The sequence below is a fragment of the Manacus candei genome, unplaced genomic scaffold, assembly GCF_025592945.1.
Source record: "Manacus candei isolate 608988 ecotype Guabito, Panama unplaced genomic scaffold, ASM2559294v1 h1tg000002l, whole genome shotgun sequence".
NCBI lineage: Eukaryota > Metazoa > Chordata > Aves > Passeriformes > Pipridae > Manacus > Manacus candei.
The window spans coordinates 16,460,049-16,475,030 of record NW_026138050.1 but is presented as its reverse complement, the minus strand read 5'-3'; the positions used below and the strand labels follow the sequence as shown (position 1 = coordinate 16,475,030).

The following is a 14,982-nucleotide window of genomic DNA, read 5'->3' as shown; positions in this document are numbered from 1 at the left end:
GAAGCTGTGCTGGCTGTGACCAATAACTGTGTTGTCTTTCAGGTGTTTTTCAATCCCTACCAGAATAATCTTCTCCATAACTTTACCAGGCACTGAAGTGAGACTGACAGATCTGTAGTTTCCAGGGTCCCCCTTCTCGCTCTTCTTGAAAATCGGGACAATGTTCACCAGCTGTACTGGGTTTGCATGTCTGGTTTGTGCAGCCACACTTACTGCTGTAATAAAAGTTAAACTTTCCTACAAACCCTTCCCTGCATAGTGATATTAATGAGAGTAACAGCTGGGGCTTCAACTCTCTACTTTCCATGATCTTGACCACCCAGCAAGCTGTTGGCCTGCACAGGGAGATGCTGGGCCCAGCTTCCTGTGTAGGTTGCAGATTCACAGCAAACAAACTCTATTTTGAGGGGGTGGCAGATGTGTCATGTTAGGGAACAGGAGCAGAAAGTGGCAACACTGCTGAGAGGAGACTCTGTCGCTCAACTGCAAGAAAATTGTGAGGAGGAGAATGAAAGACTTAAGATGGAGCATCATCCAGTGGCATTTCATGTTATGTAGGAAGGATATCTCCCCCTCTCTTCAGCTGAAGTGTCACCATAGGCATTTTTGTTAAATTCCTAATAAAGGAAGAGAGCTTCACCTCTGGAATGCAGTGTAAGAGCATGCCCCATCTACCTCCACCACAGGACAAGGGCAAGACCAGGACAGGTGTCTGTAACATCACATGTGGCAAGGAGAATAATTGGTTTATTTTCTCTTCTGCTGCAAAACCAAGGAGGTATTACATAAAACCAGCCATTGGCAGGTTCAGAAAACAAACAAAAAAAACCTAAAGAAAGGGAAAAGGAAGTTGTTCTTCACACAACATCTTGTCAAAGGGCAGATTTCCCTACCAGAGCACATTGTAGCCTACTAAAAGTTTATATGGGTTCAAAGAGAAACTGCACTATGAGACTCCTGATGTCTAATGAGGACTATCAGGAGCCTGACATGATTATCATGGAAAGATTTAGGCTGCAGAAGCCCTCTAGGACCATCGAGTCCAACCATTCCCACAGCACTGCCAAGGCCACCACTAAACCATGTCCCAAGTGCCACATCCATGTGTTTTTTTGAACACTTCCAAAGATGAGAACTCCACCACTGCCCTGGGCAGCCTCTTCCAATGCCTGACCACTGTTTTTGTGAAGAAATTTCCCCAATATCCAACCTAAATCTCTCCTGGCACAACTTGAGACCGTTTCCTCTTGTCCTGTCACTTATTACCTGGGAAAAGAGCCCAACCCCCCTGGCTTCCCCCTCCTGTCAGGGAGTTGCAGAGCCAGAAGGTCCCCCCTGAGCCTCCTTTTCTCCAGGCTGAGCCCCCCCAGCTCCCTCAGCTGCTCCTGGTGCGCCAGCCCCTTCCCAGCTCCGTTCCCTTCCCTGGATATGCCCCAGCCCCTCAATATCTCTCTTGTCTGAGGGACCCAGAACTGCCCCCAGAGCTGGAGGTGCCTCAGCAGTGCCAGCACAGGGATGGGCACTGCCCTGGGCCTGTAGCCGCACAATTGGTGGTACAGGCCAATTGCCGTTGGCCTTCTTGGAAAGTCTCTCAGTGCTGCACTGTGGGGGTGTACTTTGGAAGTGTTACTATGTGCTTACACTACTTTTACATTCCTGCTCAAGATCTGCTAGTCGGCCTGCTGGAGTCAGGATGATGTCCCAAAGGAACCTGGGGCAGACCCAACATGGCTGGTCTTCTCACCTTTCTCCCAGTTAACGCGTTACATGTGAAGTTTTAGGTACTGCAGCCTTAATTCTTAGGTTCTATGGTGCTTTAATAAAGTCTTCAGTCCATTTCTGTGCTGCCCATTTTTGTCTATATTTATAGTAACCACTGAGTAAGGGAAGCCTTAAGAAATGTGCCCGTGAGAGAAAAACTGCAGTCATGGCTGGAGAACAAGACACAGTACACCAAACCTCTTCTGTACCACATTTTAGCTGCTAATCTGAAAACTGCTTTATGAAAGATGGCAAGTACCACTGCCTTGATGCAATAAATGGCAATATGGATGTCACAAAGATCAGCCACAAGTCTCAGCTTGCCTTACCTGCAGGACCTATGGCTTTCAACAGGTTGTACAGTTCAGTGACAGCCTTTTAGTGCTGGATCCCAATCTGGCCTGCACCCCAGGTGCTACTGCAGAGAGAAGAACCTGGGGGAGAGGCTGTGCTTCCTTGGGCCAGAAGGATGCAGACTTGTTTCCCTTGTCTGTGCTTATTGTTTTGGGGCTTTAGGGACCAGTGTTTAATGTTTTCTTCTCCCTCAGTTGTGACAAAGCCATAAGGGCTGGCTGATCCCAAAACCATGCACACCCTTATTCCCATAGCGGCTCTCATCTCTTGAAGGGTGGTCAAGTGAAGTCACTGAACCAGCAGAAAAATAGTGCTGTGGAAAAGTTTTCCTGCCACCTATGCCCCTGGAGCAGGTTCCTGCAGAGCTGTGAGCAGCAGAGCCAGCCCCAGGACGGTGGTGGCAAGGTGAGAGGGGGCTGATCCCCCTCACAGTGGCTGCCAGCAGTTGGCAGGACTGAACCATAAGGCCAAGCCTGAACAAGGAGGGATATTCGAACACCTCATTTGGGGGCACTAGCAGAAGTGAGAACAGGAGTCCGCTTCAGTTTCAGAGCGAATGGCACTGCTATGACCTTCTGCCCCATGCCAGCAGCCCACAGCAGTGCTGAGCATGGAGCTGGTGCTTCCAGCCCTGGATGGGACCTCTAGGGACAGCATCGCTGCCTCCCGAGGGGCTTCTCCTGCATCCTCTGACACAGGTGTGACCGGCACGCCTGGGCTGTGCTCTGGGGTGGCATGGCCAGCTTTGTGCCCCGAGGCCGCCGATGGGATGTGACTCCTCACGGCCCCGCAGCGGGGCTGCCCCGAAAGAGTTAAGAGAGGGCTCCTCCCTCCCGGTACCGAGTCTCCTCCTGGGTGACCTTCCCAGCAGCCTCTGCTGGCTCTACCCCAACCAAACAAAGAGGGCAGGAGCTTTTCAAAGAGCAGCCTCCCAAAAAGTTGGGTGCCGCGAAGCCGGTCTGGGCGCGGCCCCGAGCAGGCGGCGGCGGCAGCGAGGCGGTGCCGTCACCTGGGAGGATCCCGGCAGCCGTCGGCAGTCCCTGTACGTGGGTGCTCTGCCCCTCTGCTTCTGTGCACGGAGCTGGTTTGGGTGCTGGGAGCGTCACGGGGAAGGATGAGAGAAGCTCCGGCAGCGGTAGTTTGAGGGGGTGGGAGCACGGGGTGGGGTGTTGGCGAACCCCGGTGGGCGGGCAGGGATGCGGGGGCTAGTGCTGCGCTGATGTTCAGGGTCGGGGCTGGGACTGGTGTGCCCGAGCTGAAGTGCTGTCCTCCAGCTGCTTCTTGAACTCAGAAACCTGCCCAGCTGTTTCCTAGCGGAAGTCCAGACCCCTTTGGATGCTGGGCGGTGGGTTTAAGGCAGCAGCTAACCACAAAGCTGCTCGGGCAAGACACCGTGGACAAGCAGGAGAAGAAAGAACAGAGCTCCACCAGGGCTGCTTTTGACTCTTACCTCTGTGTTTTTCTGTCCCTTCCCTCCTGCACTTCCAAGCTGCTGAGTACAGGCTATTTCCTGCCACTTCCTCAGGTGAACTGCTCTGCTTGTGATGTGGTTGGGACTAATTAATGTCTCTACATCCTGCCTGAGGCTGAGTGCCTGTCCTCTGTGTTGCATAGACTTGCAACTGGTGCTTCATTTGCCCTTCCCATTCACTGGCATTGGGTTGTGGTGGTGTGGCTACAGATGGCTCTCCTTGAGCCCCACGAGCTCCAGGGGATCTGTGGGTCACTCTCCCCACAGCGACAGTGGCATTCATTTATCACAGTGAGGTGTGAGTACCCTGTACCAGGCATGGCTTAGCATTTGTAGGGATTGCAGTGCACTGGCTCAGCCTGCAGCCTCTGGATGCTGGTGCTTTCTGTGTGCCGGAAGATCTTTGGTCTCTCTCCCTGTTCAGTCTGACACTCCTTCTGCACCTGTATGAGGGTAAGGGTAGATGTGCTTCAGAGGATACAGCCTGTGTGGCTTCCTTAGAGGAATTGCAGGGTGTGGAATTTGTCTTCTGAGGACTTGGAAACTTTTCATCCTGATGTGTAGTAACAGCATTTGTTATTGTTGCAGAGAATTGAGAGAGTTCCAATGATTGCACTGTGGAGCAGCTACATAGGTTTGCAGCAGCAAAAATAGGAGATTTTGAGGGTTCCTCTCTAGTTTGCAGAAGGAGGTGAATTTATAAATTTAGCTGAAATACTTAAAGGTGAATTAAGTCTTCAGCCATAGCCTCTGAACACCTAGCCTGTCCTCTCTCGAGGTCTGAGGCTTTTCTTGCAGTGCACACTGGTAGCTAGTCCTTGAACAGGCTCAGGACTTCAGGACTGTCTGCCCCTGGATGTGCCAGCGCATACATTTGTGTATTTCAGTGCTCTTAACCTAAAACCTGTGCCAAGATGCCCTTTTTTCTCTGTTTTCCTGCAACACTTATATGCCCTGATGCTGTAGGAATATGCCTGCTCAATGTTAAACTTGGTCAAACATCCTGCTTTCACCATAAGGAACAAATATCATGGTACACTTTGCAGTAATTTCTTTGTTTCCTCTTCAGGCATGTGAAAGACACTAGAAATTCAAGGTGTGCTTGTGGTTTAGCCAGTGCAATTCTCTCTGCTGGAAGGGCTGCATCTTTGGAGAGCAGTGACTCAAAGTGCATAATGCTTTAAAGAGAGGCACAGGTAAAGACAGGGCCTTGAGATACTTGGCATTTGTTGTTCTTGGCTGAATACTTAAATTCTCCTTGACAAATTCAGTTTGAGGGCATGGATGGATTTTGGGCCTGGATATGAAATCTAGCCTGTTCCTCTCCACAGGCCTTCCCAGGTGCTCTGTGAAAGCCTCTTGTTCCTTCAAGCTGTAGTTCCACAGTGCTTAATATCAGGTTTGGATCCTCCAAATAATTTCTTAATACAAACCTGACCTTTACCAGGTACAGGCACAACATCACAACCATGCTGAATTTGTCAGACCAAGTAATATGGTGTTGAGGGAGACCTGTGGGTTTTGGGATGCAGGAGAGCTGATCCAACGTGAAGCCTTTTTGTTCAAAGCTATCAATCAGTGTGATTTTTTTACAGAGTCTCTGCTCTGTGCTGTGTGGCCTGAGACCTTTTCACCATCAGAGGGGATTTTCCTGTATTCATGAAACTGCTCCTTTCCTCCCCTCAAACGTGAGATAACAGTACTAACAACACTAATACAGTTTTGTTACCCTGTGCCCCTAAACGTCCCAACATGCTCCTATTTATTCTCCCACTGTATCTTTATACTCTATTCCCCAGTGAGCTCCAGGCTTATACTGACATTGTCTGGGGCAAGAACAAATATGTGTATCATCCTACTCACAACTGGTTTTGCAACCCCCCCAAACAGTTAAAGAAACCTTGTGGGGATCCAACCTTCTTCAGTCTGCATGTTCTGCAAACCTTAAAGTAAACCCATGAATTTTTGTATTTTACATTTGAGGATTTAAAGCGTAGCCAGGCTGGGCTAGCTCCTCAACTGCTCTGAAAGCAGAGCCTAAAGGAATGAGGCAGTTATCATGGGTGACAGAGCAAAGCAAGCTGTGGGCTCTAAACAGCTCACTTCAAACCCTGGGCCAGACAGCCAGACCTTTCTCTCTGCCATTCTCATGGCTGAAGTACAAGTTGGTTGAAAAGCTTCTTCTGAGGTTACCCCTTCAGAGGGGAGCCAGCTCGGCTCAGGTGGCAGCAGCACTGTCTAAATCTACTTGATCCATCAGCATTTAATAAAACCTGTAACAGAGCTGTTCCTTCACCAACTTTGCAAAGAAAGTTAGGGCTTTTAAGGTGGGATGCAGCTGTTTATGTGGCTGGTAACAGTCAGTGCTGTCAGATAATGGCGTTGCTTCCAGGCTGCTTGGCAAGTCCCACAAAGCAGTGACACTGACTAAAATGGCAGCCTGGGAGAAATGGCCATTTTTCCCTGGCACAGATCTTCCTGCTTTGGCAATATTCCAGCACTGGACACCTAATACTGTTCATCTCTCTCCAAGCTAAGTTCCATTGAACCACATTGCCAGCTCATTGCCTTGCTTGGGGTGTCCTGTGCAGGGCCAGGAGTTGGACTCAAAGATCCTTGTGAGTCCCTTCCAGCTCGGGATATCCTGTGATTCCATGAGCCCCTTGTCATTACCTGTCTCCACAGAGCTAAGACTTTCCAGTCTTTCTGTACAGCAGTGAAACTGTTCCCTATGTGAAGAGCCAAGAACTATCCATGTCCTTTCCAAGCTGTGCCAGGCAGGCACTGGAACAGGGCCCTGAGGGCAGGAAGCCCAGTGGAGGATTGCTGTACCAGTTGTTTGTCCTGCCCACAGCTGTGTACAGAGCACAGTTCTCTGCAGGGTGAGGATTGGGGCGTTCCTGGCAGACTCGCTCCTTCCACAGCACCTTTGCTCTACTTGATACACTTCCTGCTGTCTGAATCCATTTCTGAATCCTATCCAGCACTGTCCTTCTTGTGCTTCTGGAGGATGATTTTAATAATTTTTTTCCCCTCTGAACTGCTGCAGAGTTAAAAAGAACTTGTCTTGCCAGCTTCTGCAGTAGCTATTTAAAACTGTGGGAAAGCCATAAAACCAATGAGGATGGATGAGTGTCCCTCCCCAGTTGCTTGCAGCTGCTCCAGCTTCCCAATATGTGCTGGGGATCTGAGAAGGAGATCTGGAAATCAGAAGCAATGGAAAGGGTGGGAAGAGGACCTTGTTGGGCTGCCACCAGCCACAAGGCCCAGATCTGACAGATTTGTCTTGTGTTTCCCTACAAGGTCCATGAGGATCAATCCCCTTTTGCCAAGTCTGAATCCATTAGGAGTGAATTTCCCAAGCCCTGGTACACTGGCCTTGCGCTGTACAAAGTTAAAGTTGAAAGGGGAGAGACATATCCACATCCAACTTTGTTGTTCACGATCCTACATGACCCTTCTTAGGGCAGGAGTATTTTGCACTCTGAGCAGCACAGCAAGTCCTTGAGCCCAACATCCTTTGGGATGTTAACAACATAAAGTGTCTGTTTTCAGTTGTTGAGACCAGACAGGATGATTTGCATCTTCTCGCTCTGCATCTTCATGCTCCCTGTGGGTCACAGCTTTTCCTCCTCCCACTCCTCCATCTCCTTCAGTCAGAGCAGTTCTCAGCATCAGCAGTTTGTCTCTCTGGTGAGACCTGTTGCTCCACCTCTGTACCTGCTACCCTGTGGCTGAGCTGCTCCTGAAATGGTGGGTGGGAGCCTGTTGCTCTGGTTCAGCCCGTCTCTATGCAAGTGCCTACATCTCTCCAAGGCTGTTCCATCTCGGGGGCCAGGCTGTTGTGCAGCTAACTCAGATGGTTGAAATAGCCACTGAGAAAACACAACCCCAGGGTAACCTGTGGCATGGCTGTTGAAAGCTTAACTCTTCCTTGCTTCAACCCAGCATGAATTTCAGAAGCAGCTTTGCTTGTACCTCTGCAGGGTAAACACTGCCCGTGTCCAAGCTGTAAGACAGAAGGGAGAAGCCAATCTGCCCAGACACCAAGCTCTGTGGTCACACAACTAATGTTTCACTCTTGGGGAATTTGGCATTCAAATTCAGGTAATCAGGGCTGCAGAAGGACTGTGGGAGAAACAGGCAGCAATGGCTGGGGGTGTGTGTCTGTGTGTGCAAGCAGGTGGGGGAGCTTTGCCCTGAGGGACTTGCAGGATGGACACTGGGGAGTTCCTCTCTCTCTCAGAATCACCTCCTGGAGCAGGGGCTTGTGCTGGCATAGAAACAAGTGGTGCAGAGGAAAAGCCTGTTTGCCCTAAGGCATGTAGTTAGGTAACATCACCTGGGTTGTAGGAAACTTGGATTCATGCTCTTCTTCCTCTTTCTTAGGGTTAGAGTTAGGGTTAACCCTTAAATCTGCTCTTCTCTGAAAGGAACTTGGGGATGTGTGGGAGTGCTGCCTTCGTTCTTCTCTCTTGAGGCTATTCCATTTTGCAGTATTTTCTGCTCCAGAGAGTGTGGGAGCTAAGGAAATAATCCTGGTGAGGAGAAGGCTGCTCCAGGCTCTGGGCTGTGCTTTGGTGGATATAGCTGCTTGCAGAGTTATGGAATAGAAAGACTACCAGCAGCAATACCTGGGTAAAGCAGCTTTCCCAGCTACAACTAAGTACTTAAAAACTTCAGACATTGCAAGCATTCAGCAGCAGCTGAAGAAAGAGTGGCTGATCTGAAATTTGGACAGACACCTAAATTGGCAGACTGGAGCAAAATTCCTGTTGCAGGTCTGGTGGTATAACAAAGCATGCAGCTGCTCACACAAAGGTGTATGTCTAGCTGGCTGAGTAAGGTCTCAGAATCCAACCCACCAAAGGGCAAAACTTGGAGCCCTTAGTGCTGTGGGACAGCCCTCCCCAGCTGGAGCTGTAAGCTGAGTCTTCCAGTCACTGTGTCTTCCCCCTGGGATTACCCATCCCACTGCAAAACAGGGGTGTAGGTGGGAGAGGACACTTGCAGACCATGAGGAATCACACTGGAGCCATCGTGGCTTGCAGGGTAAAGATGGGGGAAAGAATCTGGGATTGCCAAAAGACTTGCAGCTGTGGCCAGTGGCACACAGTGTGACAGCTGGGGAGGTGGAGGCAAGAGGGATTTCGGAACAGGGGCCTTACAGTGTCCACACTCAGCTCAGAGCACTTTGTGTGGACATGCCAAGCCAAGCTGACTTAGTGGTGCTGCTCTGTTTTAGAAGTAGCAAAGGCTGAGTCAGCCCAGAACAAGCTCTTCCAGGGACTTTATGGAGGAGATGAAACCTTTTTGTGTTCCTAATATCCACAGAAATGCAAGGGGGTCAAGGCAGAGAGTGAGCTCACACAATTGCAGTGCTGTAAATTTTCTTCCACGGATGCTCTTTTTCCCTGTTCTGCAAAACCACCTCTGGAATTAACTTCTCCAAGTGGCGTAAGAAACCTTCAGAGGAACAATGTCACCCCCAGCCTGCCCCTGGAAAGTGAAGGGAACTCCATTCCTATGCAAAATCACAGGTCTAGGAAAATCTCTGAATCCTTCCCTCTCACTGGGTTGATTTTTGTTTTTCCTTGTGCAAAAATTATTGGAGAGTAACAAACTCCTCGAAGACTAGGTGAGTGTAAAGGTCTCATCTCTGTGAATGTGTGCATTATCAATGGATAAGCTGTGTGCATGGCGGAAGCTGCAGCTCCATGGGAAAAATCCCCTCTGGAGAGGGCGAAAGAAGAGAAGGTGATGGACTCAGCTGTGGAAATGGGGAGCACATTTAGTATGGGAAAAAAAACTTAGTGCCATGGCCTAGTTGACAAAGTGATGATCAGTCAAAGGTTGGACACAATAATCCAAACTAATTGATTCTGTGGTCTTGGAGGAAATTGCTGGAATACTGTATTATCTGTTGCATTCACTGGCAGCCCTTTTCCCCTGACAGGGGCAGAGAGTAGCTGCTGTGCACTTTGTCCACCCTCAAGGTGTAAGTAGGGCCGGAGCTGGATTTCGACGTGCACTTCTGCCTGCACTCACCTCCTGCATCTCCTGCTCGCCAGCTGGACTCTGACCCACAGCTTCTCAGTGTCTTTTCTGAAATGGCTTTCCAGCTCTTGGTCTACCTCTGATCAGTAAATATATATTTTTTAAAAGCCTTGCTGCGGAGGCAAGTGCTGTTGTTGAAGCATAAGGAGCCTGGTGAAGCCTTGAGCATTGGTGATCTCCATGAAGCTGCTGCCTGCAGCCATCCTGGACAAAGACCTCATGCTGCTGCCCCTCCAGCCAATGGGGGGCTGTGAGGGAACACCCTGCATTGGGAATGCTGAGCTTATGTGGGGTTAGCGGGTGGTCTGTGCCTCCTGTGAGCTGTCCCCACACCCAGGAAGGCAGAGCAGGGCTGTGGGAGCTCTGTGGAGGGCTGGGAAGGTCTGGAGGGGGTAAGCATGTGAAGAAGGAGGGTGTTGGGACGGGGGGGGTGGGGTGGTACACGGTGTATGACATCTTCAGTGGAGAGGGAGCTGGAGGGGATGCTGCGTGGAGTTTGCACATCTCCAGGACACTCTCATCATCCCCTTCCCTGTGGAGCTGGATGAGGGCTGCAGCCATGGGTGCTGGCTCTTCTGGCATTGATACAAATGGTATGTGTCTGTCCCCAGCTGCTCAGACACTCCACTGTCCTCTGGCCATGTCTGGAAACACTCTGGGAGGAGGGCAGACTATCTTGCCAGGGCCCGAGCTCCTCATACCAGCAGCCTCAAGGGGATGGTCTCCTTGTAGCATCTTCCCTTGGCATGGAGAAGGTTGAGAATTTGTGAGCTTTTCCTCTTGCTCTGCAATTGCTGTGTCTGCGTCCAGGGACGTCTGTTTTCCTATATCCACTCCCCCAGCTCTTATCTGCAAGGTCCCTAATGCACACAGCAGGGCATGGCATGGCCTTTAGATGCAAACAGAGCTGGATCTCTGCAGTTAATGTCTCTCTCTTTTGCCATAGAAGAAGTAAAATGCAGAGGGACACAACTCCTCTGTTAAATTAAGTGACTCCATTTTCCTGAGGCTGATGTCCAATAGTCTCTGTGCCTCCTTGGCCAAGACAACATATTGTTGTCCTTTTTAAGATCCACATGTGTCTAGGGAAGCGGGGTTTGGAAAAGGCTCCTGTATCACATCTGCTTGGCAGCCACTTGATGCAGCCTCTATTGCTAATCCAGAAATTGTTTTGCTGCCTTATGGGAATTCTTGAAGGATATTTATTTCAGTGAAGTGAAACCCAAAAAGTAGGGAGCTTTAGGCAGCAGCTGCAGCATTGAGGGTCCAAGAAATGCCTGGAGATAGGGAATTTGGTAGGAAATGGAAAAAACCCTCCACCATAGGTGTATAGGCACATACATGTGCATGTTTACACATACATAGGTGTGAAGGGGGAAGCACAGGAACTGCAGCCATTACATTTACAGTTGTGCCTTCTTTGATTTTGCTTCTCCAGAGGTACAGGACAGTGCTCTCTCCAGACCCAAGGGCAAGCTCTGCAGCATCAGCAGTTCCCATGCAGGAGTTTCTACGTGGGCATCTCCAGTTCTGCTTGCTGTGACCTTCCAGGCTGCCAAGGAGACGTGAGGCTCTGCCGGGGACCTGCCAGCCTTGTGTGATGAGCAGCCACTTGCCAGGACTCACACCAAGCTTCCTGGGACACTGAGCTGCTGCTTGGCATCCTGACCACTTCTGATTCCTTGCTGTGCTGCTGGCAGGGTGGGATTGATATCCAGTTTGGGACGCTGGGCAGGGCCAAGCCCGTCACCATCCTCTGTGCCCTTGGCAGGCTGGGGGACCAAGCTGGACCCCTCACTCTAAGGGGGCTCTGTGTGAGCTGTCCATATTCATCCTGGTGGGAAGAGCCACCTCCTTTCCATCTGGGAACCGTGTCACTGCTGGAAGCTGGAAATGGCACCACATGCACCACGGGCCAGAGCCAGCAGCCTGGCAGCAGGGCAGTAGCTGAGCCTGAGCACCATCCCCCAGGGCTTGGAGCTGCCTGGGGGGCTGCTGGAGTCCCCAGCACAGGCGTGCCCCAGGAATGTAGGAGCCGGGAGCAGGAGGGGCCCTGCAGCCATGGGCCGGCTGGACGACCATGCCAAGAGGAGGATCGTGGAGCTGCGTCGGGCTGGGCTGAGCTTCCGCAAGATCAAGAAGGTGCTGGAGCTGGACGACATCCGGGTGACGCCGCAGGCCGTGTACCTCTTCCTCAAGAGGAAGAGCGTGGAGCCGGGGCTGGCAGCACCTGGCTGGGACAGAGACCAGCCCTGGCCTCCACTGCAGGGGCACGAGGCTGAGCCCCCCAGGCTGCTGGGCACCCGGCCCCCTGCAGTGCCCCTGGGGGATCCCACAGGCAGCCAGGACACCAAGGAGAGCATCCAGATGGTTAGTGTGGCCTCCCTCTGCAAGGACGATGGGCAGCTCGGGGACCCCCTGCCCGTGGGGCCGGCCCCTGGGAATGGTAAGGCCTGGCTCCCTAATGGGGGCACCATGGCCACCCCCTGGCAGTGCTGGGCTGGGGAAAGGGCCCCATTCCCCACTGGGGAGCCCCCAAGAGCCTCCTTTTGAGGCATTTCTCTCTCTATCCCTTGCAGGTGACGACAGCTCCACAGGCACCCTCTTGGCTCCGGGGAGCTGCCCCGCTCTGAGGGGCTTGGCCACCCCCCATCAGCCACTGCCCAGCCAAGGGCAGCTGGTCACACCTCACACCAGGAACCCAGCCCTGGTGGTGAAGAAGACAACTGTGGACAAGGCTGTTCTCTGGCAGAAAAAGGTAGGATGGCAGGATGGGGGAGCCCATCTGCTCCATCCAGGAGCCGGTGTGGAGCTGCCATCTGGGCAGCTCTGCACAGCGCCCTGCTGCATCCACACCATGTGCTGGGACAGGCTGTTGGGTGTGGAAGGCTCCCAGAAATGCCCCCCAGCCTCTGTAGGCTGCTTTCCCTAGCAATGCTTGACTGTGGCACTTGGTGAGCGTATCTGGGTAGCCCCTCTGGGGGGGCTGAGGCTGTGGGCTTGCTGCCCACCCACCTGCAGCCAGCACTCACTGCTGCCCTTGGCGGATGCTGGCCATGCTGGCCATGGAGATGCCAGTCGCTGCCAGCCTTGGCCTCCAACCTGCAGCTCACAGACCTCTCTTTAAGGCCTAGTGTCAGTACCAGCTCAGGAGATTCTCCCAGCCACCCAAGAACAACAGCAGCTGAGTGGCTTGGTGCCACACCAGGAGATGAAGGGCTGTGGACACTCCAGGACAGAGTGACACAGTCAGGATGGCCACCTTTCATTTGCCATAATCCCTAACATGTACCCCCCTGCCTTGCCTCGCTACAAGACCCCCAGGATGTGGCCACACATATGTTGTCTCAGCAGGTCCTTGTCCTTGTGGCCATCCTGCCACCATGGTGGGCACACAGCCACCTGGCCAGCCCCATGGCCATGCCCAGCTCTGCTGGCAGCAGTGGTGACCATGGGACAAACCTCCATGACACAGCAGTCCCCACACCAGCCCCAGGCAGGTGCCAGTGTGGCTGTGTGGCTACCCCAATGCTCTTGCCCCTCCGGAGCATCTCTAACCTCCAGAGGCTTCACTGATGGGCAGTGCTGTTGCCACATGGAGGGTGGTAGGATGCTGGCACTTGCCTTTCTGGCCATGACATGCTGGGAACAAAACAGCTGTGAGTCAGGCTGGGCCTTCATCCATGACCCTGTCTCTGCTCAGAGAGAGCAAAAGCCTTCTCCAGCCCACTCAGATGTTTGCCAAGAGCCCTTGCCAGCTGCTTGAGAGGCTACCCTGGCATTCAAAAACAGCATGTGATCCCTCACGGGGAGCAGAACAGCCCTTTGCCTCAGGGTGCAGTACAAAAAATGGAAGGGTTAGAGAGCAAAGGCCACGAGATGCTGTTCCTGTGCCTGCAGAGAGCAAACACAAGCCTGGTTGTAGTGTGGGCAGCCGCACTGCTGTCTGGCAGCATCCTGGCTCAAGACATGCTGACAGGACACTTGGCACCAGGGACTCCGGAGCGGGGTGGGGATGAAGTGCAGCTCATGCTAAGGTCTAGAGGTCTGCAACAACATGATGGCTTTCCCTGAGAGCTTTTCTCTGAGCCTTGTAGCTAGTGCAGAATAAATCTTTCTCTTGTTAAATGCCATCAAAGGGGCAGCTGATAGTGTTTCACCTTCCCTACTCCAGGTCAAAGATGCCAGCACTCAGACTGCCCTGCCGAACCCCGTGGGTCCAGAAAATCACCAACTTGCTTGGGGTGTGCCAGTGCCCCCCTCTGCTCCCAGTTCCCAAGCCATTGCTGAGAAGCTGGACACTGTGCAGATGGAGGTGCAGAGGCTGAGCCAGGCCCTGCACGTGGTGCTGGAGCAGCAGTGCCGCCTGGAGCGCCAGCAGGAGCACCAGCAGCGGCTGCAGCAGGAGGTGCTGATGACGCTGCAGCAGCTCAGCTCCACCGTGAGCCACGGGGCCGTGCCATCCAACCAGCCCCGCGGCCCCTTCAGCAGCATGGCCGAGCCCTCGCCCACCCTGCCCAACTTCAGCCAGTTCAAGATGGAGCTGATGTGAGCTCCCGCAGTGCTGGTGCGCTCCAGTGCTCTGCTGATGGAGCCAGGAGGAAGAACCACCTCTCAGAGGCTGCCCGAGGATTACGTGCAGCACCCAGCAGAGAAGGTCCCTGGTGCCACGTGTTCTCAGCCCTGGAAGGGGCTGCCTGGCACAAGGGGCTGGGCAGTGGAAGGCTGAGGCTTCACTCCTGTGCTGCTCATCCTGGCTGGTGCTGGAGCTGGCTGGCGGCCCCCTAAGAGGGACACAGCAGGGAGGTGGGACTCAAAGGAAACATGAGGCTTCCTGCTCATGAGGGTCAATCATGAGTGCTGTGATGGTCAATCACAGGAACACCTCCTGTCCTCCCTCTGCAGAACGTTGTTCAGTAAAAACCTATTTACACCATGATTCAGATCCAGTGGTGGGATCTCTGTCTTCATTTTTCCTCGCTCCAGCAGTGAGTAGGCTGGGTCTGTCTGGGTCACTAGCACCATGGGTGGAACTGCACAGGGTGCTCAAACCCATGAGGTGAGACCAGCACTCCACACATGAAGGGTGTTACTGGAACCTGGCATCAGCTGCTGCACCATTAGGGATGTGGAAGAAACAATCTTTTACTGAGCAGGTTCCACCCTCCTCACCCTACATTCTCAGCAGATCCAGAGTCTGGCACTGCTGCTGCCCATTGTCTGGCAGGACTACACCTGGGCAGGAGCTGATGAACTGGGTGTTCACCTCTCCTCCAACCCCTTTTTCTGGGCAGGACTGTGATCCACAGCAGCAAGGGCTGTCCCTGGAGCAGGCTGCT

General features: G+C 52.7%; 1 protein-coding gene across 2 annotated transcripts; it reads left to right on the top strand.

The window, feature by feature from the left end:
- The first annotated feature begins 2,982 nt into the window (after window positions 1–2,982).
- Window positions 2,983–14,588, top strand: LOC127468349 (uncharacterized). Of its 2 annotated transcripts, none has more exons than XM_051781402.1 (4): window positions 2,983–3,157; window positions 11,082–12,089; window positions 12,223–12,401; window positions 13,818–14,588. In XM_051781402.1, exons 2-4 carry the CDS (start codon window positions 11,705–11,707, stop codon window positions 14,193–14,195), a joined length of 942 nt encoding a protein of 313 aa, XP_051637362.1. In that variant the 5' UTR covers window positions 2,983–3,157; window positions 11,082–11,704; the 3' UTR covers window positions 14,196–14,588. The 2 variants fall into 2 exon arrangements, with proteins under 2 accessions (XP_051637362.1, XP_051637370.1); XM_051781410.1 differs by lacking the exon at window positions 2,983–3,157 and adding an exon at window positions 7,564–7,693.
- Window positions 14,589–14,982: the final 394 nt, after the last annotated feature.

Excerpts from the sequence above, each read along its gene's own strand:
- LOC127468349 (XM_051781402.1), top strand. The coding sequence starts at position 11,705 with ATGGGCCGGCTGGACGACCATGCCAAGAGGAGGATCGTGGAGCTGCGT. Across the intron at positions 12,090-12,222 it reads GGGGCCGGCCCCTGGGAATG|GTGACGACAGCTCCACAGGC; the intron begins GTAAGGCCTGGC and ends TATCCCTTGCAG. Across the intron at positions 12,402-13,817 it reads CTGTTCTCTGGCAGAAAAAG|GTCAAAGATGCCAGCACTCA; the intron begins GTAGGATGGCAG and ends TCCCTACTCCAG.